The sequence below is a fragment of the Phyllobates terribilis genome, unplaced genomic scaffold, assembly GCF_046119375.1.
Source record: "Phyllobates terribilis strain yellow unplaced genomic scaffold, ASM4611937v1 Scaffold_1__5_contigs__length_1240528914, whole genome shotgun sequence".
Classification (NCBI taxonomy): Eukaryota; Metazoa; Chordata; class Amphibia; order Anura; family Dendrobatidae; genus Phyllobates; species Phyllobates terribilis.
This window is the reverse complement of record NW_027362761.1, coordinates 26,503,050-26,527,547: the sequence shown is the minus strand read 5'-3', so window position 1 is coordinate 26,527,547 and position 24,498 is coordinate 26,503,050. Positions and strand designations below refer to the sequence as shown.

Below are 24,498 nucleotides of genomic sequence, written 5' to 3'. Positions count from 1 at the left end.
CTTGTGTTCACACTGATGACACTGTTTACTCTTGATTAGTGTTGAGCGATACCTTCCGATATCGGGAAATATCGGATCGGATTGGATCGGACCGATACCCAAAAAATATCAGATATCGCCGATTCCGATACCGGAAACCAATGCAAGTCAATGGGACACAAATATCGGAATGAAAATAAACCCTTTCTTTCCTTGTAGGTTAATTCTACATGAAGTAAAACAACTAAGAATAATGTAGAATGTATTACATGAAAAGCCGGCAATTCATCAGCGGCATACACCGGTACCCGACAATTTAGAACAGAAAGAATAGAGCATCACACATAGATTAGATAGATAGAAACATGTCAGTCACATATATAAGAAGTACAGTGATAGTGTTGCTTACTGTACTTGTCATTTAGTGTAAAGGATTTATTTAAAAAAATAATAATGTTTTCATGCACCGTCTCTTTAAGAAAGCCGGCCGGCAATTCAGCAGCGGTACCCGACAATTTAGAATAGAAAGAATAGAGCATCACACATAGATTAGATAGATAGAAACATATATAAGAAGTACAGTGATAGTGTTGATTACTGCACTTGTCATTTAGTGTTAAAATAAAGGATTTATTAAAAAAAAAAATTGGCGTGGGGTTCCCCGTAATTTTAGTCTCTAGCGGAGGTTAAGCAGACGGCTGGGGCCGATGTTTGAAGCCTGGGAAGGGGGTAATACCCACGGAGCTTCTCAGGCTACTAATATCAGCCCCCAGCTGAATACCTAGCCTTTACTAGCTATTAAAATGGGGGACCCCAAAAAAAATGACGTGGGATCCCCCCTATTTTAATAGCTAGCAAAGGCTAGGCAGACAGCTGGGGGCTGATATTAATAGCCCAGGAAGGGTGCCGTGAATATTGGCCCCCTGCCAGGCTAGAAACACCAGCCGCCCCAGAAATGGCGCATCCATAGGATGCGCCAGTTCTGGCACTTAGCCTCGCTCTTCCCACTGCCCTGTAGCGGTGGCAGTGGGGTAATAGGGCTGGGGTTGATGTCAGCTTATAATGCCAGCTGACATCAAGCCCAGGTTAGTAATGGAGAGGCGTCTATAAGACACCCCCATTACTAACCCCATAGTCAAAGTTAAAAAAAAAACACAAACACCCAGAATAAAGTCCTTTAATTGAAATAAACATACAATTCTTTATTGTTCTAAATTAAACCATACTTACCATCACGCCCATTCCAGCTGAAGTCAATGTCTTCTGCAATAAAAGTAAAATAATAAAGCAACCTCATCCTTACCTTTCCATGGTTCACAGGACAGTTTCAGCTCTGCTACATTCACATGACAGGCTGGATCGCAGCCGAAAGCTGCCATCCAGCTTGCCATGCCGCAGACACTGAGAAGCGCAGGCATGGGCGTGATGGTAAGTATGGTTTAATTTAGAACAATAAAGAATTGTATGTTTATTTCAATTAAAGGACTTTTTTTCTGGGTGTTTGTGTTTTTTTAAATACTTTACTAGAAATTCATGGCGGTCATGTCTAATATTGGCGTGACCCCATGAATTTCGGGCTTAGGGCCAGCTGATAATGCCAAGCTGGCCCTAACCCCTTTATCACCCAGTGAGCCACCGCACCAGGGCTCTGGATGAGTTGGGTACAGCGCCAGAAGATGGCGCTTCTACACTGTGTTCCAAATTATTATGCAAATAATATTTTCTCAGATTTTCCCAAATTACCTATATGAATTGCAGTCATTGTAATTTTCCAGTCAAATAACTGCGATCCAGCCTGTCATGTGAATGTAGCAGAGCTGAAGCTGTCCTGGGAACCATGGAAAGGTAAGGATGAGGTTGCTTTATTATTTTACTTTTATTGCAGAAGACATTGGCTTCAACTGGAATGGGCGTGATGGTAAGTATGGTTTAATTTAGAACAATAAAGAATTGTGTGTTTATTTCAATTAAAGGACTTTATTCTGGGTGTTTTTGGTTTTTTTTAAGTTTGACTATGGGGTTAGTAATGGGGGTGTCTTATAGACGCCTCTCCATTACTAACCTGGGCTTGATGTCAGCTGACATTATAAGCTGACATCAACCCCAGCCCTATTATCCCACGGCCACCGTTACAGGGCAGTGGGAAGAGCGAGGCTAAGTGCCAGAATTGGTGCATCCTATGGATGCGCCATTTCTGGGGCAGCTGACGGCTGGTGTTTCTAGCCTGGGAGGGGGCCGATATTCATGGCACCCTTTCTGGGCTATTAATATCAGCCCCCAGCTGTCTGCCTAGCCTTTGCTAGCTATTAAAATAGGGGGGACCCCACGTCATTTTTTTGGGGTCCCCCATTTTAATAGCTAGTAAAGGCTAGGTATTCAGCTGGGGGCTGATATTAGCAGCCTGAGAAGCTCCGTGGGTGTTACCCCCTTCCCAGGCTTCAAACATCTGCCCCAGCAGTCTGCTTAACCTCCGCTAGAGCCTAAAATTACGGGGAACCCCACCCCAATTTTTTTTTTAATAAATCCTTTATTTTAACACTAAATGACAAGTACAGTAAGCTGAGCGCTGCCATCCAGCTTGTCATCCTTCAGAGACACTGCAGAGCGCAGGCATTATGGGAACTTCCGATTTCGGTATTCGATATTCTAAAAGTATCGGAACTCAGTATCGGAATGCTCAACACTACTCTTGATACTTTTACTGATCTTTTACACCTATAAGGGATTATCCCATAAATAACCCCAATGGTCATACATCACCTCTACTCTGTACATGTTAATAAATGTTGTTTGTGGATTAACTCCTTTAAGCCCTTTCCTTTGTCTTCCACCAACTTTTTTTCAGAAATGACTAATGACCTTGGTTGACTGTTAGAGGTGACAACACCATAGTATTTTCTTTTCTAGATACTTTAAAAGACACAGTGTTAAAATTATTTTCTAATACCTTCCAAGCCATAATATACCTTTCATTAAATCGGTGGATCGGTAATCACCTTTATTTCTTTTATTTTAATTCAAATATCTTCTTTATTTGTAATTTTATAGTAAAACGTACAAGTGCACATCTCTGATTTTTCTCTCTTATTTAGTGGAAGGTTGGTGACCATTGTTCAGTTCAGTGGTCTGAGGACGGACAGCTATACTCAGCCGTTATCCGCTCTGCGGATGAGGTGTTGAGCACCTGTGTGGTGGTGTATCAGGGGTATAAAAATGAGGTGGACCAGCACTTAGGTGATATGATGCTTCCAACCAGTGTCCACTCACACATTCACGTCATGAAGCAGTTGAGTCCTGCACATCTAGGACACGACAGCTCAGGGGTACACAGCCTGATATGTGTGGGGCCAAATGGAGTTTGGAACCTATAGAGTTTTCATTTGGATTGAGAATGATCAAATTTTCTACCCTTCTGCAGTTTTAGGGTGGTTAGGCTGACTTTTGTAAGCCCATTCTTCTACACAAACACTCTTCAAATCCTGAATGTTCTGTGGGCTTCTTCTATGAACTCTGAGCTTTAGTTCCTTCTATAAATGTTCTATTGGATTCAGGTCAGGTTATTGGCTGGGCCATTCTAGCAGCTTTATTTTCTTTCTCTGAAACCAATTGAGAGTTTCCTTGGCTGTGTGTTTGGGATCATTGTCTTGCTGAAATGTCCACCCTCATTTCATCTTCATCATCCTGACATATGGCAGCAGATTTTTATCAAGAAGGTCTCATTACATTTGTCCATTTATCCTTTCGTCAATGATATGAAGTTTTCTACTGTCGTATGCTGAACAACAGCCCCACATCATGATCTTAACACCTCCATACTGTACTGTAGGTATGGTGTTTTTGGGGTAATACGCAGTGCTTTTTTGTTCTCCAAACATGGTGTGTTTTATGGCATCCAAAGAGTTCAGTTTTGGTCTACTCTGACCAGACCATATTCTCCTAGTATTTCACAGGCTTGTGTAAGGGTATGTGCACACGATGCAGAAATGAAGCAGAAAATTTCTGCATCATTTCTGCATCTCCCTGGCAGAAAAAACGCATGCAGATTGTGCATGCGTTTTTCCTGCAGAATACATGCGGATCCACATGCAGATTCACATGCGTTTCCGCATGCAGATTGACAAGCGCTTTCCAGGCGATGTTAGCATCGCCTGGAAAGTGCTTGACAACTAGGTCACACTATATAAATCCATGCAAACAGCATGGATTTATACAGTGTGAACCGAGAGAGTGTATATACTTACCTCCGATGGCCCGCGCTGTCCTGCTCAATCTGTTCTCCCTCGCCGGCAACTTTGAATTGAAAGACCTGCCGACGTCAGCGTCACGTGACCCGTCACATGACTCTGACGTCACCGCAGGTCCTACAACTCACTGCAAGTGCCGGGAACCAAGTAGGAGCGCTGTGCGGGCCGACAGAAGGTAAGAATACATTTATTTTTTATTTTATTCTTCTTTTACAGCTTTTTTAATGGTACCTGGGTGTGGATGAGACTCTCCTCTCCTCCACACTCGGGTACCATCCGCACATTAGAACGCACCAATTACGCAAGTACAAATGCTGTCTTGCGGAATTGGCGCGTTCTAATGCAAGTCAATGGCGGCGAAATCGCCGCGTTTCCGCAAAATTAATTGACATGCTGCGGATTTTTGACCGCAGCGTTAACGCTGCGGAAAAATCCGCATCATGGGCACAGCACATGCGGATTTCCATTGGGGAACATTGCTTCCCTTCTACCATGCGTTTTTCATGCGTTTCCGCGGCGTTTACGCAACTGCAAAAACGCCGCGGAAACGCATGAAATACGCATCGTGTGAACACAGCCTTAATGTTGTTGAGCAAACTTTAAACATGCTTTTTGTTCAGCTATGAAGTCTTGAGTGGTGAGCATGCTTAAAAGCCATGGAAGTTGAGTGCATTACTTATAGTTTTATTTGAAACCATTGTACCTGCTGATTCCAGGTCTTTCTGTAGCTTTCCACAAGTAGTCCTTAGCTCTTGGATAACACTTCTTTTTTCACTCCTCTGTCTGAAATCTTGGGGAGCACCTGGTCATGTATGGTTTATGGTGAAATTATGTTCTTTCCACTTCTGGATTATGCCCCAACAGTCCTCACTGGTACTTTGAGTAGTTTGGAAATTCATCTGTAACCAATGCCATCAGTATGTTTTGCAACAATAAGGTTGCAATAAGGTCTTGAGGCAGCTCACTGGTTTTACCCATCATGAGATGTTTGTTGTGTGGCACCTTGGTAATGAGACACGTTTTTATAGTTGAATCAACTGATATTATTTTTCACTAAGTGGCTGGATTGCTTTCTAATTACTGATAGATTTTACCTGCTGTCATGACCTTCCATGGCTTTTGCACCTCTCTTTCTTCATGTGTTCAATACTTTTTTCCCTGTGTCATTTCTCATTATAACACATAACATAATTTATGGACATCTAGTGTTTGATATCTTTGCCCGTGTGGATTGGATGGGTTGTGTAGGGTTTTCTACTTACTTCAGCCGCGTTGGAGGTAGGCACGGGACATTGTCTCTTTAAAATGTCCAAGGCAGGTCTATTATGCTGCATAAACCGCACTTTTAGAAGTAAACAAAAGAAAGCCTTGTTCAGCACAGTGTAACAAAAACAGAAAATAAACAGTCCATACAATATGGCCCTGGGGGTGGGGATATGTGAGCAACCAGTCCCCCCATCTCTTATCACTGCTCGAAAAAAAACAGCTTTGATACACCTAATTAACCCTCTCAGCACTACTTGTGCTGGAGCATGCTTTTCTGGTTTTACATCACTGAAGTTGCCAACCTCAGTAATACATATCTCCCCTCAAGGACATGTCCGGTGACCATCTTACATACCCCCCTCTTGCCCAAAGCCGGGTGGCTTGGCACCTTCTGCTAACATACAGTGGACCCTCGACAATGCATCAGCATTTCCTTGCAGTTTCCCAGGCCTATGCTCTTCATGGAAGCTAAATTCCTGGAGGGCTAGGAACCACCTGGTCACTCAGGCATTGTTCCCTTTCTTCTCTCTCATCCACCTTAGTGGGGCATGGTCTGACACCAGCCTGAACATCCTGCCTAAGAGGTAGTATTTCAGGGTGTCCAACGCCTACTTGATGGCCAAACATTCCTTCTCCACTATGGAGTAATTCTTCTCACGAGATGTCAGCTTCCGGCTTAAATACATTATGGGGTGCTCCTCCCCGTTCACCTCTTGTGATAGAACAGCCCCCAGTCCAACATCTGATGTGTCCGTCTGGAACACAAACTCCTTTGAGAAATCCGGCACCGCCAGTACTGGCTGTTTACACAGAGCCTGCTTCAGCTCTTTGAAAGCCGTCTCAGCTTCTGGAGACCACTTAGCCATAACCAACTTTGTCCCTTTAAGGAGGTCTGTCAGAAGGGCGGCTATCATGGCGAAGTTAGGGATGAACTGGCGGTAGTAGCCCATGATGCCCAGGAAGGCTCTGACCTGTTTTTTTGAGAGAGGTTGTGGCCAACCCTGGATTGCTTCAATTTTATTTATTTGGGGCTTTATCACGCCTCTGCCTACGACATAGCCCAAATACTTGGCTTCCTCCACGCCCATGGCACATTTCTTCAGGTTGATTGAAAACCCTGCCTTCCACAGAGCATCGAATATTGCCTGGACTTTACTCAGATGGCGTCCCCAATCCTGGCTGTAGATCACGATATCATCCAGGAAGGCCGCTGCATACTTCTTGTGGGGAGCTAGGATGCGGTCCATGGCTCTCTGGAAGGTAGCTGGAGCTCCTTGCAACCCAAAAGGCATCTTGGGGTACTGAAAACACCCATCTGGAGTTGAAAAGGCCGTCTTCTCCTTGGCATCTTGGGCCATAGGGATCTGCCAATACCCTTTTGTGAGGTCAAGGGTGGTAATGTACCTGGCCGGCCCTAGCCTTTCAATTAGTTCATCTACCATGGGCATTGGGTATAAATCGAACTTAGAGACCTCATTCAGTTTCCTATAGTCATTGCAAAACCGCCATTCTCCATCTGGATTCGGCACTAGGAGTATGGGACTGGACCAGCCACTCTTGGATTCTTCAATGACTCCCAGACTTGGCATCCGCTTTACTTCTTTCGAGATTACCTCTCGGCGGGCTTCGGGAATCCGATACGGCTTCAGATTTACCCGGACATGAGGTTCTGTAAGGAGTAAGGACCTCATGCTCTATGATCTGGGTACAATCTGGTAGTTAGGAGAACAGGTCCCTTTTCCGCTGCAGCAACTCTCGGCACAGTTGTTTTTGGGCACGTGAGAGCGACTCAGCCACCCTGACCTCTTCCACATCAGCTTCAGACTTCGTCACCAAACACGGAGTTTCCACGGGCTCCCTATCTCGCCATGGCTTGATTAAGTTGACATGGTACACCTGGTAGGGCTTTCTCCTCCCTGGTTGGTGAATTTTATAATTGACATCACCAACCTTTTTCATAGGGACCCTGCCACTTGGCCAGGAATTTGCTCTCCACTGTAGGCACCAGCACAAGTACCCAATCTCCAGGGTTGAAGTGTCTCACCCTCGCCGACCTATTGTACACCCTCGACGGTGCCTCTTGCGCTTTGAGGAGGTGTTCTTTCACAATGGGCATTACTTCTGCAATCGTCTCTTGCATTTGTGCCACATGTTCAATTACACTCCTGTAGGGTGTAGACTCAGCCTCCCAAGTCTCCTTTGCTACATCCAGGAGTCCACGGGGGTGTCGGCCATATAACAGCTCGAAAGGGGAGAATCAAGTAGAGGCCTGTGGGACTTCTCTGATGGAGAACATAAGGTACGGCAGTAGGCAGTCCCAGTCCCGGCCGTCTTTCTCTACAACCATTTTCAACATGGCCTTCAAGGTTTTATTGAACCGCTCCACCAAGCCATCTGTCTACAGGTGGTAAACTGAGGTCCTTAGTTGTGTGATTTGCAGGATCTTGCACAACTCCCTCATCACCTTTAACATAAACGGAGTTCCTTGGTCCGTTAGAATCTCTTTAGGCAACCCCGTCCTGGAAAAGATATGGACCAACTCCCAGGCTATACACTTGGAGGAGGAGTTTCGTAGGGGCACAGCCTCCGGATACTGTGTAGCATAGTCCAGTACCACCAGGATGTACTGATGTCCTCTCGCGGACTTGACCAGGGGTCCCACTAGATCAATTGCGATCCGTTCAAACTGGATCTCAATGACAGGTAGAGGCACTAAAGGGCTACGGAAGTGAGCCACCGGGGAGGTCAGTTGACAGGTGGGACATGACTTGCAATAATTCACTATCTCTCGGTGACACCCGGGCCAGTAGAACCTCTGGAGGATCCTTTCCTGGATTTTTTCTACTCCCAGATGTCCACCCAAGGCATGTGCATGGGCCATATCTAACACCCTGCGTCTGTACGGCCCTGGCACTAGTAACTGCTCGATTACTTCCCCTCTGATATAGTAACTCCCCATTTACGGCAAAGTGCGGATATCGGGTGTCAGCCCCCGGCTCTCGAGCAACACCATTAAGAACCGTTACATTATTAACGTCCCTTATAGAGTAAAATTCCTGAGCTAGGCGGTTCCAAAGTTTCCCCAGACACCTCCAGTTCAGGGATGTTAGCCTCTCCAGGGATGCTGCCTTATCCTCAATCCCAACCAGCACACAAAAGGGAAACCCGTCGGCTGCTGCCTGTGATGAGGTTTCCTCAGGTGTGACTTGGTTGTTGCCCGGACAACCCGGCTTCCTCCCATTCTCCCACAAGTCCCAAAACAGGGCAAAGTCCCGCCCTATTATAACTGGATGCAACAGGTCCTTTACTACGCCGACCTCATGGGATTCGGCGCCACAGTTTGTGTCTATGACCACAGGGTATTCCTTAGCATCCCGATGGATACAACGGACGCAGACCTTTTTCCCCGGAACCAGCTGATGAGAAACTGTGGCTCTCACTAGGGTTACTAAACTCCCCGAGTCTAACAGAGCAGTCACTTGCAATACCATTCACCGACACGAGGCATGCCTGCGGTCCCTAACCTGGTTGAGGGACAGCACTGCAGGCAGGATATGCAAAATATGAGCAATGCCGTCCTGTGCTGCAGTCCATTGGTTCAGTTGTCATGGGGCATCGGGCGGCTATATGACCTGGGGTATGACACCTCCAACATACTACATTATGGGGCGGGACCTTGCCCAGCAACTCAGACCCCTCCTGAGCTCTAGGACACCCCCAGGTTTGGCTCTAGCTCCCCTTTTTTGGGTGTCCGCCCCCTTTTGGGAGCCAAAGTATGGAGACGCTACAACCCCTTGTTTCCCCAAGGAACTCTCAACCGCTTGGTACCTTTCCACCAACCCCACCAAGTCATCGGCATTGCAGGGATCTCCCTGGGCAATCGAAGATTGCACCGACCTCGGATGGGAGTGTATGAACCTGTCCATGACAACTTTCTCAACCATTTGTGCTGGGGAGGAAGATTCAGGTTGCAACCACTTTTGGACCAGTTGTAGGAGGTTGAGCATCTGGGATCGGGGAGGTTTGTCATTGCAATAGGCCCAGTGATGCACTCATTGCGTTTTGACAGTCAGTCACTCCCAAGCACCCCAAAATCTCATTTTTCAATTTGGCATACTCCTTTGCGTCATGCAAGACCAGGTCATAATAGGCCTTCTGCGGCTCCCCTGTTAAATATGGCGCCAGCACCTCCGCCCACTGCTCCTTAGGCAATTTCTCCCGTTCCGCCACCCTCTCAAAGACCGTCAGGAACGCCTCGACATCATCACCCAGGGTCATCTTTTGCAATGCTCTCCTTACAGTCTTCCTCACGTGAGAGTCATCACCTGGAATAGGAGGTGGGGCGGTTGCCCTGCCACGGATCACCTCGGCCAAGAGCACTATCTGCTGCTTGTGCTGTACTTGTTGCATCTGCTGCTGTTGACACTGCTGCACTTGCTGCTGCTGTTGCCACTGCTGCTGCTGCTGTTGGTGCTGCTGGAGGTTAGCCTGCACCAGTTGCTTAATCAGCTCCTCCATGCTGCCGGACGTCCCTGGCTCGCTGGCAGCCTTCACCCAGGACATATACGGTTTCTTGTAGCAGTCAAACTGCCCCTTGGGATTCGTGCCCGTGCTTCTAGCACCAATTGTAGGGTTTTCTACTCACTTCAGCCGCGATAGAGGTAGGCACAGGACACTGTCTCTTTAAAATGTCCAAGGCAGGTTTATTATGCTGCATAAACCGCACTTTCAGAAGTAAACAAAAGAAAGCTCTGTCCGGCAAAGTGTAGCCAAAACAGAAAATAAACAGTCTGTACAATATGGCGCTCACGGTCAGTGTCCTTTGGGCAAAAACACTCTGGTGGTCTCCCCACTCCAGCCACAGACACTGAATGAGACACGCGGTCTCCATTTTATACACACGCCCTGGGGGTGGGGATATGTGATCAGCCAATCCCCCCCCCCCATCTCTTATGACTGCTTGAAAAAAACAGCCCTGATACACCTAATTAACCCTCTCAGCACTACTTGTGCTGGAGCTTGCTTTTCTGGTTTTAGGCTATGTGCCCACAATGCAGAAATGAAGCAGAAAATTTCTGCAGCATTTCTGCATCTCCCTGGCAGAAAAAACGTGCGTATCCACATGCGTTAACGCATGTGTTTCCGCATGCGGACTGACAAGCACTTTCCAAGCGATAGCATCACTTGGAAAGTGCTTGACAACTAGGTCACACTATATAAATCCATGCAAAGAGCATGGATTTATATAGTGTGACCGTAAAAATAAAAAAATAAAGCTATACTTACCCCCTATCCCCCGTCGCGTGTGCTGTCGCGCTCGTCCTGGCTTCTTCCGGGTTGCCGGCATCTCGCGAGACAGCCTGCGGTCACATGACCGCGACGTCATCTCAGGTCCTGGAAGGAGAAGCGCTGCAGCGGCCGCCGGACAGGTGAATATAAACTTTATTTATTATTTTATTCTTTTTTTTACAGGTACAATGGTACCCAGGTCTGGATGAGAGTCTTCTCTCCTCCAGACTTGGGTACCATCCGCACATTGAATCGCATATTATCCGCTTGTACAAATGTACAGACACGGATTCTATGCGTCTCAATGCAAGTCAATGGCGGCGCTTCCGCTGCGCTTCCGCAAAATTAATGAACATGCTGCGGATTTATGAGCGCTGCAGAAACACTGCGGAAAAATCCGCAGCATGTGCATTAACATTGCGGAATGCCATTGGGGACCATGGGGTGCGGATTACCATGCGTTTTTGATGCTTTTCCGCTGCGGAAATTCCGCAGCATAAACGCATGAAAAACGCATTGTGTGCACGCAGCCTTACAGCACTGAAGTTGCCAACCTCAGAGATGCATATTTCCCCTCAAGGACATGTCCGGTGGCCATCTTACAATTGTTACCGACATCTGGTGAGAATTTCATGTCAATAGCACCTTTAGAAATATATTTACTTACAAAATTGGTGACTTGTTCAATACATAATTCACCCTCTGTACCATATATCAACTCAATATGTAATAAATGTTAGATCGCTGGGGGCATTACTGTCAGGACCCCCACGATCACAAGTACAGGGGACCCAAAGTCCCCTGTGTCAATGAAGTGTTAGTGAGCATGAGTGTCCGCTGCTTCAATTACTGTAAATTGGAGTGTGGGTGCACTTGCTTACTAACACTTCATTCACTCAGGGGATTTTAGACCCCTATTGTTTGGATTGGTGGTTGCTTCTCAGCAGCCAGGCCCTAAAAAAATCATAAATTTATCATCTATCCTGTGGGTAGGTGATAAATGTTGTTTATGGGGAACCCATTTAAAGTAAAATCTTCTTGCCTAGCACATAATAGACAGATCAAATGCTTTAAAGTATATAGCCTTCCTTGAACGTTTTTTTTTATCTAGAGTCACAATTATATGCTGTTTTATTTCTAATATATCTTTGTTATTAATTATTTAAAATTAAGTTGTGTTTTTTTTCTAATCCAGTTCTCCAAATTCCCAACATAGACATAGATAAAACAAAGCATGTTGGTAGCTTAAATCCACCATTATATACAAAGGGATATGTAGATGCTTACTGCATACCATTTACACATACTACTCAAATGTTAAAAAAAAACTGTGTGCAGAAAGCTAAGCTCCATCTAGTGGCAGGGGCAGAATATCACACTTTCAAATCGATGGGCTACGGAGTTTTGATTGCTATAAGAATATGGTGGGAAATAATCACCACAGAACTCTGGGTCTAAAAGTGACATAGGGTAAAAATGTGAAGATTCTCTTAAAGTGAAAAAAACATCTGAAAAAATGAAATCATTGAGCTAAAAAAAAAGCCAATGTCACTTCATTCTCCGACACAAGAAAGAATCCATACACCTTGCTTTTCTATTACCGGTGGGTTGTAGCGTGACTGCATGACCTGAAATTGTTGAATTGCTGTCTCTACAAATGTGTCTGTTTGATGCCTCTATGGTTCTCACAATACGAGTCATCAGTAGAACAGGGACCAGTGAAGGCTAAGCACAATACACCAGAGGCACCCTGGATTTCACATTTAACAGCTTTGATTGGCAGGATGAGGAAGACACTGATTGGCTGTACACACGGAGGAGTTCTACCTCTTCACCTGACCTATCCCACAATTGGAGAAAACAAGGGAAGAAGTCCGATTGGATGTATACGTTTCCACCTCCACCACCGCCTCCACCTCCCCCTCCTCCACCTCCACCTTCACTACCTCCTCCTCCACCACCTAAGGTGAGTATTGCACGATACACCTGCTTTTTGCATTAAGTGGACACAATGTAAACATTTACCCTTGTATTTTTGTGAGATATGATGTGTTGTTGGCAATTGGTGTATTTTATTAAGTAAAATATAATATTTAATTTTCAGGGATCCTATCAGACAGTATCACATATGATGATTACTCATGGTACTTATGGACAGGAACAGAAACAGGTTAAAAACGTATCTCTTCCCACCTTTCCTCATTATATTCCAGTCTGACAGGTACATGGAAAGGCAATTTATAATTGGCACCCTGAAAATAAGCATCCTGCTCCTTACCAAGCAGTGCCTAGCCGTCCATATCCCAGATCTACTAACACTCCTAATGTAAAGGATACTCAACTGTTGCACTAAAAGGGTAACATAGCGACACTCACCCATATTGTAATATACCAGCAAAGTTACAGGTACATCAGTACATCAGAGACCATGTTTTGTGGGTTCCAAGTGTCTTGGCAAATTTCCCTGTGATCAGCCATGGAAAGTTAAACTGCATACACACCTCTGCACTGCTGCTACGTCAGGCCGGGAGTGGTGTCATCACAGACCACCAGTAACCTCACTGCTGAACCTGGGGATTGGATGCATAGTCAGAGATTGATTGACTGCATGGTAGTTACCCTATGCTACCTTACCCTTTAACAAGCCTTTCAACAGGACTTGTAATAGTAGCCAACTAGACACCTATCTGCAGAACTCGGCGTTGAAATTCTTGCTCCTCTTCGGTACATAGTAGGGTGCAGGTTGACTGGATGAGATGCCTTAGTAGGTGGCAAGTTTTCCCACCTACAAAGAATGGAAAGGTCTGTAATTTTTATCGTAGGTACACTTCACCTGTGAGACAGAATCTAAAAATAAAAACCTAGTGGTCGGCGCTCATAGCACAGGAGCATTTCTGCTACATAGAGGTGATCTGCTGATCACCTCTATGTAGCAGATGCGATCAGACAAGGGCTGCTTCTAGTCTCCTATAGAGACTATAGAAGCAGGCAAAAAGTGAAAAAAAAATGTTTTTAAAAATATTAAAAAATATAGAAGTTTAAATCACCCCCCTTTCGCCCCATTCAAAATAAAATAGTAAAAATAAAAACCACATACACATATTTGGTATCGCCGCGTTCAGAATCGACCGATCTATCAATATAAAAAAATAATTAATCCGATCGGTAAACGGCGTAACGAGAAAAAAATTCTAAATGCCAGAATTAGGTTTTTTTTTCGCCTCAACATTGCAATAACGGGCGATCAAAACATCGGATCTACCCCAAAATGGTATCAATAAAAACTTCAGCTCGGCGCGCAAAAATAAGCCCTCACCCGGCTTCAGATCCCAAAAAATGGAGACGGTAAGGGTCTTGGAAAATGGCGCTTTTTTTTTTTTTTTTTTTTTTCTTTTTTAGCAAACTTTGGAATTTTTTTTCACTACTTAAATAAAAAAGAACCTATACATATTTGGTGTCTACGAACTCATAATGACCTGGAGAATCATAATGGCAGGTCAGTTTTAGCATTCAGTGAACGTGGTAAAAAAAAAAAAAAAAACATCTGTGGTATTGCACTTTTTTTGCAATTTCATCGCACTTGGAATTTTTTTCCCGTTTTCCCGTACACGATATGGTAAAACCAGTAATGTCGTTCAAAAATACAACTCACCCCGCAAAAAATAAGCCCTCACACGGCCATATTGACCAAAAAATAAAAATGCTATGGATCTGGGAAGGAGAGCAAAAAACGAAAATGCAAAAACGGAAAATCCCAGGGTTGCAAAGGGGTTAATAAGACCGCCCACTTGACTCAAAATCCCAGAAAGATCAGAGGTTTAAATGAATAAAACACAAGTTTACTTCATCTTTTCTCACAAAACTATATATCTATCTACTCAGCTTCTACGCCTCTATACCATGCTGCCGGCAGATTGGACGACATGGTGACAGGTTCACTTTAAGTGATTGGCTTCATCATGGCTCTGTAGGCGTTGCCATCAGGATTCTGTCTGTTGGGGATTCCAATAGAATTCCTGATGTAGTGCTCAGAGGAGAGCATTGTATGAGTGTGAATTTAACATTCAAGCACCATCTGCATGGGGTTTATCTGCTCTCCCTGTGTCTGCATAGGTTTCCTCCCACACTCCAATAATACAAATAACTGATAGGTTAATTGTCATCCTATGGAATTGGCCTGTGTGTTTGTGTAGGGGCAAGGAGTGATGATCGTGACTGCAATCTCTACAGCTACAGTATGTGAATCATGTTGCAGCTCCATAAGGAAGCAGCATTTGTATAAGTAGCTATTTGAGAAAGAACAGCTAGAAGTGGGGTAGATAAATAACTTGTCTCTGATTCCTGTCCACTTGTAGCATTTTTCATTCATTTGATGATGTTAAGGAAAATCATTGAACATAATGATATATTTTTTTTCAATTTCTCTTTTTTTGCCACTACAGGGCTGCTTTTGGCCACCACCACCACCTCCTGTGAGAGCTCATCTTCCTGCCTGGCACAATTGGCCCCCTGTATGTAACTGTCACCCTGTACACTATCATTTATCCCAGTGTTCATTCAGTATCATTTTATTGTCACTTTTCTCCCTTTTTTTTCCTCTAGTCAGCACCCCTTCCCCCACCTCCACCGCCACCTCCTTTCTTCAGCACAGAGTGGGAGGATTATGATGAAGAGGAACAAGAGGATGAAGATGTACTCGCTTGTATGCTCATGGCTTGGTATATGACTGGATATCACACTGGCTTTTACAAGGTAATATGTTAATGAAGCATCATTTGAAATTGAATATTACCTACATTATATTTTTATCTTTAAAATGGTTTTACAGTTTTATGTGAATTAAACTTAAAGAGGACCTGTCAGCAGCATTTTACTAAGTGAAGTACAGACAGGGCCATATTGGCGTTGTCATACTGATTAAAATGATACCTCGGGTGAAGAAATCTGTTTTGTAGATTTTCTTTAATCTGTGTTTGAAGTTTCTTTATATTCATATCTTCGTGCATCAGGGTGGGTCTATGGGCGGGACTGTGGGCATGGTCTTCAGCTTTGTTTGTTCCCTCTGCTGTGTCTGGGTGTCTCATCTTCTTTATTTAAAATTTTGCTTCGGCGCTGTCTTAGCCGCGGGCGGCGCTTTTGCAGATTGAGCTCTTAGTCTCTGCTGCGGGCGGCGCTTGCACAGATTGATCTAATGGTGGGCTTCAGTAAAATGGCGGCGGTGGCACTGAGCAATCTATGCAAGCGCAGCCGTCTGCGCCATCTTCCTGAAGACTTCCAAGAGCTCAATCTGTGCAAGCGCCACCTGTGGCTAGGACGGCGCCAGCGCAAAATTTTATATAAGAGGAGACACCCAGACACAGCGGAGGGGACGGAACAAAGCTGAAGACTCTACCCACAGTCCTGCCCACAGGCCCGTCCCGATGTACAAAGATATGAATACAAGGAAACTTCAAACACAGATTAAAGAAAATGGATTTCTTCAACTCATTTTAACCCCTTAATGACCGAGCCAATTTTGACCTTAATGACCAGGCCAAATTTTGGAATTCTGACCAGTGTCACTTCATGTGGTAATAACTCTGGAACACTTCAACGGATGCCGCTGATTCTGAGATAGTTTTTTATGACATATTGTACTTCATGGTAGTAGTAAAATTTGTTTGATATGACTTGCATTTATTTGTGAAAATATCAGAAATTTGGCAAAAATTTGGAAAATTTCACAATTTTCAAACTTTGAATTCTTATGCCCTTAAACCAGAGAGTTATATCACACAAAATAGTCAATAAATATCATTTCCCACATGTATACTTTACATCAGCACAATTTTTGAAACATATTTTTTTTTTGTTAGGAAGTTAGAAGGGTTACAACTTGACCATCGATTTCTAATTTTTTCCAACAAAATTTTCAAAACCATTTTTTTAGGGACTACATCACATTTGAAGTGACTTTGGGGGGCCTATATGGCAGAAAATACCCAAAAGTGACACCATTCTAAAAACTGAACGCCTCAAAGTTCTCAAAACCACATTCAAGAAGTTTATTAACCCTTCAGGTGCTTCACAGGAACTAAAGCAATGTGGAAGGAAAAATTACCATTTTACTTTTTTTTTTACAAAAATTTTACTTTAGCCCCAATTTTTTTATTTTCACAAGGGTAACAGGATAAAATGGACCACAAAATTTGTTGTGCAATTTCTCCTGAATACGTCGATATCCCATATGTGGGGTAAAACTACTTTTTGGGCGCTCGGAAGGGAAGGAGCATCATTTGACTTTTTGAAAGCAAAAATAGCTGTAATCGAGAGCGGACACCATATCGCGCTTGGAGAGCCCCTGATGTGCCTAAACAATGGAAACCCCCAACACGTGACACCATTTTGGAAACTAGACCCCCTCAAGGAATGTATGTAGATGTCTGGTGAGCACCTTGAACCCCCAGGTGCTTCACAGAAGTTTATAACGTAGAGCCGTGAAGATAAAAAAAATCACATTGTTCGCACAAAAATGTACTTTTAGACCCAATTTTTTTATTTTCACAAGGGTGACTGAGAAAATGGACCCCAAAATTTGTTGTGCACTTACTCCTGAGTACACCGATGCCGCATATGTAGAGGAAAACTATTGCTTGGCCGCACGGCAGGGCTCAAAAAGGAAGGAGTGATATTTTGGAACACAGACTTTGATGGGATGTTCTGCAGGTGTCATGTCGCGTTTGGAGAGCCCCTGATGTGCCTAAACAGTGGAAACCCCCCACAAGTGACCCAATTTTGGAAACTACATCCCTCAAGGATTTTATCCAATGGTATAGTAAGCATTCTGAACCCACAGATGCTACACAGAATTTAATAACATTAGGTTGTCATATGGAAAATTTTCATTTTTTCACGAAAATGCAGTTTTAACCCCAAATTTGTATATTTCACAATGGATAATAGGTGAAAATGGACCCCATAATTTGTTACGCAATTTCTCCTGAACGCAAAGATACCCCATATGTGGTCAAAAAATTTTGGAAACTAGACTTCTCAAGGAATTTAGCTAGGGGTGTTCTAAGCATTTTTAACCTACAGGTGATTCACAAAACTTTATAACATTTAGATTTGAGAGCAAAAAATGTTTTTTTTCCCACTAAAATACTGTTATAGCACCAAATTTATAAGGGAGAAATTGGACCCAACAATTTGTTATGCAATTTCTTCCGAATGTGGCAGTATCCCATATGCGGATTTACACTACTGTTTAGAGGAGCGTTACTTGGTTTTTAGAACTCAGATTCTATTTGAATAGATTGTGGGCTCCATTTACTGAGCCCCTGAGGTGCAAGAACAGCAAAACCCTCCCCCAGGTGACCCCATATTGGAAACTCCACTGCCTAAGGAACTCATCTAGGGATGTCGTGAGTATTTTGAACCCATAGGTACCTCACAGTATAATATTGAGACATGGAAATATGACATTTTAGTGGTAAAAATGTAATTACGGTATTTGCTGCAAATTTTTCAGGTACACAAGTGTTAATAGGTGAAACTGGACCCCATAATTTATTGTGCAATTTTTCCCGAATGCGGTGATGCCCCATATGTTGTCAGAAATTACTGTTAGGCCACATGTCAGGGCTGAGAAGGAAGGAGCGCTATTTGGCTTTTGGAGCACAGATTTTGCTAGAATAGTTCACAGGTAACATTTGCAGAGCCCCAAAGGTGCCAGAACAGCAGTAAACCCCAAAAGTGACCCCATTGTAGAAATTGCACCTCTCAATGAATTAATCTACGGCTGTAGTGACTATTTTGTAACATCTTTATTCTGGAGAATTGCAAATATACCAGTTTAGTGCCCATATATTGTGCCTCCATATATTTTAGAGCCCCCATACATTGTGCCCAGCTTGTGCTTCTGGCGATATCTATCAGTAACGCCCTATAGTTCTAGTGACAGATGACGAACCTGAGTGGGGGCCGGTTTTGTGTGGGATAAATTAAGTTTATTATTGGTAACACTTTGGGGTACATAATATTTTTTGATCGCTTCCAGAATAAGGCTGAAACACTTTCTTGTGTTCTATGCTGGGCGCTTAAGTCGAGGTTTCCGTGTAAATCCAACATAAATGTGATTCAGACAAAACCCCCGATGGAACCACCCACCATGAGGCAGATGGAGACACTTTGGACTCCGTTTGGCATCTCCTTTGATGTTACCCATCTTTTTAGACGTGCACAGATCTGTGGTCGCCCACACTTGTGTGCTAAAAAGACACTTCATCTACCTCATAAGTGAGTGATTCCTTACGGGTTTTGGTCTAAATCACTATTTTGGAGAACTACACGGAAACCCCGACATAAGCGCTCAGCAAAGAGCGCAGGATAAATGTGAGCCGAGCCTTATTCCGATTTTTAGGAGGCAGAATTAACAAATAGACAGCAGTACCAGAATAGTTCTTATTTTTATTTTTGCGTAGTTCAACGTGCGGTTAAAGTGATAAGGCACATAGTTACATAGTTTAGTTTATAAGGCCGAAAAAAGACAAGCGTCCATCCAGTTCAGCCTATTTCTTGTGCACTGCAGCTATTCCGCAGCATTGATCCAGGGGAAGGCAAAAAAAAAACCATGCGGTATAGGCCAATTTACATCATTGAGGAAAAATTCACTTCCCGACACCAATCTGGCAGTCAGATTAAATCCCTGGATTAATTAACTATCACTAAGCATAAGATGTAATTTTATTGTTCTCAAGAAAGGCGTCCAGGCCTCTCTTGAACTCTTTAAGTGAGTTGGACATCACCACTTCCTCTCCCAGAGAGTTCCTGAGTCTCACGGCTCTGACCGTAAAGAATCCCCTTCTATGCTGGTGCAGGAACCTCCTTTCCTCCAGACGCATAGTGTGCCCCCTCGTCTTTGTCACCATCCTTGGTATAAACAGGTCATGGGAGAGATCTCTGTACTGCCCCCTGATGTATTTATACATGTTTATGAGGTCTCCCCTAAGCCTTCTCTTTTCCAACGTAAATAGGCCTAATTTTGACAACCTCTCTGGGTATTCTAGTCCCTCCATTCCCTTTATTACCTTAGTCGCCCTCCTTTGTACCCTCTCTAGCTCCAATATGTCTTTCCTGAGCACCGGAGCCCATAACTGTGCACAATATTCTAAGTGCGGCCTTACCAGCGCTTTATACAGAGGAAGAACAATGTTCTCATCATATGCCCCTATTCCTCTTCTGTAGCATGCCATGACTCTATTTGCCTTCGCAGCTGCTGCCTGACACTGGGCACTCCCAATTTAATTTGCTATTAACCAAGACGCCCAGGTCCTTCTCCATGTCAGATTTCCCCAACGGTTTCTCATTTAATATGTATGGGTGACTGCTGTTTTTCTTTCCCATGTGCATGACCTTACATTTATCGGCATTGAACCCCATTTGCCATTTTTTGGCCCAACTCCCCAATTTATCTAAATCCTCCTGTAGCTGTGCCCTATCCTCATCTGTATTAACTACTTTACAAAGTTTAGTATCATATGCAAATATTGCTATTTTACTATGCAACCCTTCCACTAGATCATTAATAAATATATTAAATAATATAGGGCCCAAGACAGACCCTTGAGGCACCCCGCTAGTAACCCTGACACCCCCTGAGCTTACTCCATTGATAACCACCCTCTGCTTTCTATCACTCAGCCAGCTATTCACCCACTTGCACACATTATCCCCCAGACCAAGCATTCTCATTTTATATACCAACCTTTTGTGTGGCACGGTATCAAACGCTTTGGAGAAGTCAAGGTATATAACATCCACTGACTCTCTCCGGTCCAGCTGTGAGCTCACCTCCTCGTAGAAGGCCATCAGGTTTGTTTGGCAGGAGCGATCCCTCATGAATCCATGTTGATATGGAGTTAGACAGTTATTATCATTAAGATATTCTACAATAGCATCTCTAAGAAATCCTTCAAACAATTTACCCACAACAGACGTTAAGCTGACTGGTCTATAGTTCCCAGGGTCACTTTTAGACCCCTTTTTGAATATTAGTACCACATTTGCTTGGCGCCAGTCTAGTGGGACAGTCCCTGTCCATAAAGAGTGCTTGAATATAAGATACAGCGGCCTGTCTATCACATTACTTAATTCTTTTAGTACCCGGGGGTGTATGTCATCTGGGCCTGGTGACTTGTCTATTTTGATATTATTTAGGCGTTTCTGAACTTCCTCCTGGGTTAGGTGGGTGATATTTAGCGGAGGGTTTACTTTATCACTCTGCATTTCCTCCGATAAATTGTTTTCTTTTGTGAAAACAGTGGAGAAGAAGCTATTGAGTAGGTTTGCTTTACCCTCATCGCCCTCTATCATTTTACCCAGGTTATTTTTCAATGGGCCAACTCCATCAGTTTTAATCCTTTTACTGTTTATATAGTTAAAGAACAGTTTGGGATTCGTTTTACTTTCCTTGGCAATTAGTCTCTCTGTCTCCTCTTTTGCTATTCTTATTTGTTTCTTACAGATTTTGTTTTTTTCCCTATAAGATATTAGCGCTTCCTCGCTGCCTTCTTGTTTAAGTTTACCAAAAGCCCTTTTTTTGTTTTTCATTGCCCTCTTGACTTCCTTATTTAGCCACATTGGCTTCTTCCTATTCCTAGCCCTTTTATTCCCCATAAGGTATGTACCTTCTACAGTGACTATGTGGGACTGTTTTGAAAATTTCCCATTTTCTATCCGTGCTCCTATTGCTAAAGATACTATCCCAGTCTATAAGGTGAAGGGCATCTCTTAGCTGATCAAACTTTGCCCTCCTGAAGTTCATTGTTTTTGTGACTCCCTTGCTGGGCACCCTACTGAAGCACATGTGGAATTGTATAATGTTGTGGTCACTATTTCCCAGGTGCCCCCCGACCTGCACCCCAGTTATTCTGTCTGGCCTGTTAGTTAATATTAAGTCTAAAAGGGCCGTCCCTCTAGTTGGTTCCTGCACAAGTTGTGACAAATAAATGTCTTTGATAATTGACAGAAACCTGTTTCCTTTCTGAGATCTACAGCTTTCGGTTTCCCAGTCTATATCGGGGTAGTTGAAGTCCCCCATAATAATCACCTCGTTATTTTTTGCTACTTCGTCTATTTGTCTCATTAATAGACTTTCCGTGGCTTCTGTTATATTTGGTGGTTTATAACAGACTCCTATGATAATTTTATTATTGATTTTTGCCCCATGTATCTCCACCCATAAGGACTCGACCTCCTCATTTCCCTCCCATACATCCTCCCGTATTGTAGGCTTTAGACACGTCTTTACATATAGACAGACTCCACCCCCTTTCCGACTTCTTCTATCCCTTCTAAACAGACTGTAACCCTGTAAGTTAACTGCCCAGTCATAGCTTTCATCTAACCATGTCTCGGTTATTCCCACTATGTCATAGTTACCTGTAGATATTTCGGCTTCCAGTTCATCCATCTTGTTTGTCAGGCTCCTTGCATTTGCTAGCACGCAGTTTACACGATTTTGTTTTGTTCCAATCTTCTCCCTGTGGATTGTATTAGAAATTTTCTTACCTCCCTTCCAAGTATCTTGTCTTGGACCTTCTTTGTCGCACCTCATATCTTTCATTAGTATGTTCTCTGGTTGCATGTTCGTGTCCGGCGTTTTTCTTCCCATCCCCTCTTCTTCTAGTTTAACGCCCTCCTGATGAGTGTTGCGAGTCTCCTGGCGAATGTGTGTTTCCCGGGTTTGTTGAGGTGTAGTCCGTCTCTGGCAAGGAGTCCGTCATAGAGGTAATTCACACCGTGGTCCAGGAATCCAAATCCTTGTTGTCTGCACCATCGTCTCAGCCAGTTGTTCACATCAAGGATCCTGTTCCATCTCCTGACGCCATGCCTGTCTACTGGAAGGATAGAAGAAAAAACTACCTGCGCATCCAGTTCTTTTACTTTCTTCCCCAATGCTTCAAAGTCCTTGCAGATTGTCGGTAGGTCCTTCTTTGCCGTGTCATTGGTGCCAACATGTATCAGAAGAAATGGGTGGACATCCTTGGAACTGATGAGCTTCGGTATCCTATCGGTAACATCCTTGATCTTCGCCCCTGGGAGGCAGCATACTTCTCTTGCGGTTATGTCCGGTCTGCAGATAGCTGCTTCTGTTCCACTCAGTAGTGAGTCTCCCACCACCACCACTCTTCTTCCCTTCTTGGCTGTCCTTTTTCTTGTCGCTTCTGGGTGTTTCTGGGTGCTCTTTTCTTTTTTGCTTGCTGGTAGTTCCTCATCCTTAGGTGTGCCATCTTCGTCCTCCACAAGTCCTTGGAATCTGTTTCTCAGTTGTGTGGTTGGTGGTGTCTCCATGGTCTTCTTGCTTCTTTTGGTCACTTGCCTCCACTTGTCTGCCTCTGGAGGTTCTCGGACGCTTCCTTCACTTTCCGTGACCAGTAGTGACGCTTCTGTTCTGTCCAGGAAGTCTTCATTTTCCTTGATGAGTTTTAATGTCGCAATTCTTTCTTCCAGTCCCCGCACCTTTTCTTCTAAAAGAGCCAGTAGTCTACACTTCTGGCAGGTGAAGTTGGTTTCAGCTTCTGGTCGATCTGTGAACATGTAGCACATGTTGCAGCTCACCATGTAGGTTGTCACATCTGCCATGCTGCTCCTTGTCCCTGCTGACTTGATGTCTGTCTTCTTTCTTGTGATACCCTAGGATAAACAAGGCGCGCGGTTTGGCGATGCTTTCCAAGCAGCTGGTCCCGGCTGTACCCAACGATCTTCTAGCTGAAGGAGACTCTTCGCTTTTCCCAGAAGGCACCTGGAATATGCAAATTGTCCTCTTCAAGCTTCAATCCCTGGTCGGTGCGATTACAGCGATACCCGATTTGTATTGTTTTTTTTAAGGTTTTACTGCTATCATACAGTAAAAACGCTTTTTCATAAAAAGTAGTTTTTTTGTCACTATATTCTGAGAGCTGTAACTTTTTTATTTTTTGGCGAACAGAGCTGTATATTTTGCAGGACAAGTTGCAGTGCCATTTTGGGGCACATAATATTTTTCGATCACTTTTTATTCAGATTTTTCAGACACAGAATGAACAAAAACCAGCAATTCAGTTATTGTTTTTTATTTTTTGCGCTGTTCACCGTGCGGTAAAAGTTATAAGACGGATTTGTTTGTCGGCTCGGTACGATTGCAGCGATACAAGATTTATATTGTTTTTTTAATGCTTTGCTATTTTTACAGACTAAAGACAATATTTTACAAAAATTAATTTGTTTTTGCATCATCATATTCTGACTGTTTGGCGTTTTCATTTATACCGATTTTTTTTACATATGACTTTTTGATCGCTTTTTACTGACTTTTTTGTGAATCAGTATGATGAAAAAGTGTCATTTTTTTATGTGTTTTTTATTATTTATTTTTACTGTGTTCGCCAAACGCAATAAATAATGTTCCAGTTTTATAGAGCGGGTCGTTCTAGATACGGTCATACCAATTATGTGTACTTTTTTTTGTTTATTTTTGTTTTATCACAAACGCTGCATTTTGAGTGGCGAAACTGATTTTAGTGATTTGTGTGTGCTTTTTTGTGTGTTTTTTTTTTTTTTTACTTTTTTGCATTTTTTATTTTATTTTTTTTTTACTTTTTTTTATTAAGTCCCACTGTGGGACATGTATAATTTTTATTTTGATTGCTGGTCTCATACACTGCTTACTTGTGTACTGCAGTGCATGAGAGCAGTCAGT

The 24,498-nt window shown here is 43.5% G+C and overlaps 1 protein-coding gene across 6 annotated transcripts in view; it reads left to right on the top strand.

The window, feature by feature from the left end:
- Positions 1 to 24,498, top strand: part of LOC141165633 (survival motor neuron protein 1-like) — a 101,735-nt gene that overhangs the window by 53,697 nt on the left and 23,540 nt on the right. For 5 of the 6 annotated variants that reach the window (XM_073651395.1, XM_073651381.1, XM_073651388.1 and 2 more), the window contains 3 exons: positions 12,562 to 12,744; positions 15,221 to 15,289; positions 15,381 to 15,530. In XM_073651395.1, the coding sequence (XP_073507496.1) occupies positions 12,562 to 12,744; positions 15,221 to 15,289; positions 15,381 to 15,530 (402 nt within the window). The remainder of the gene's footprint in view (positions 1 to 12,561; positions 12,745 to 15,220; positions 15,290 to 15,380; positions 15,531 to 24,498) is intronic. The other variant, XM_073651404.1, reaches the window with a different exon arrangement.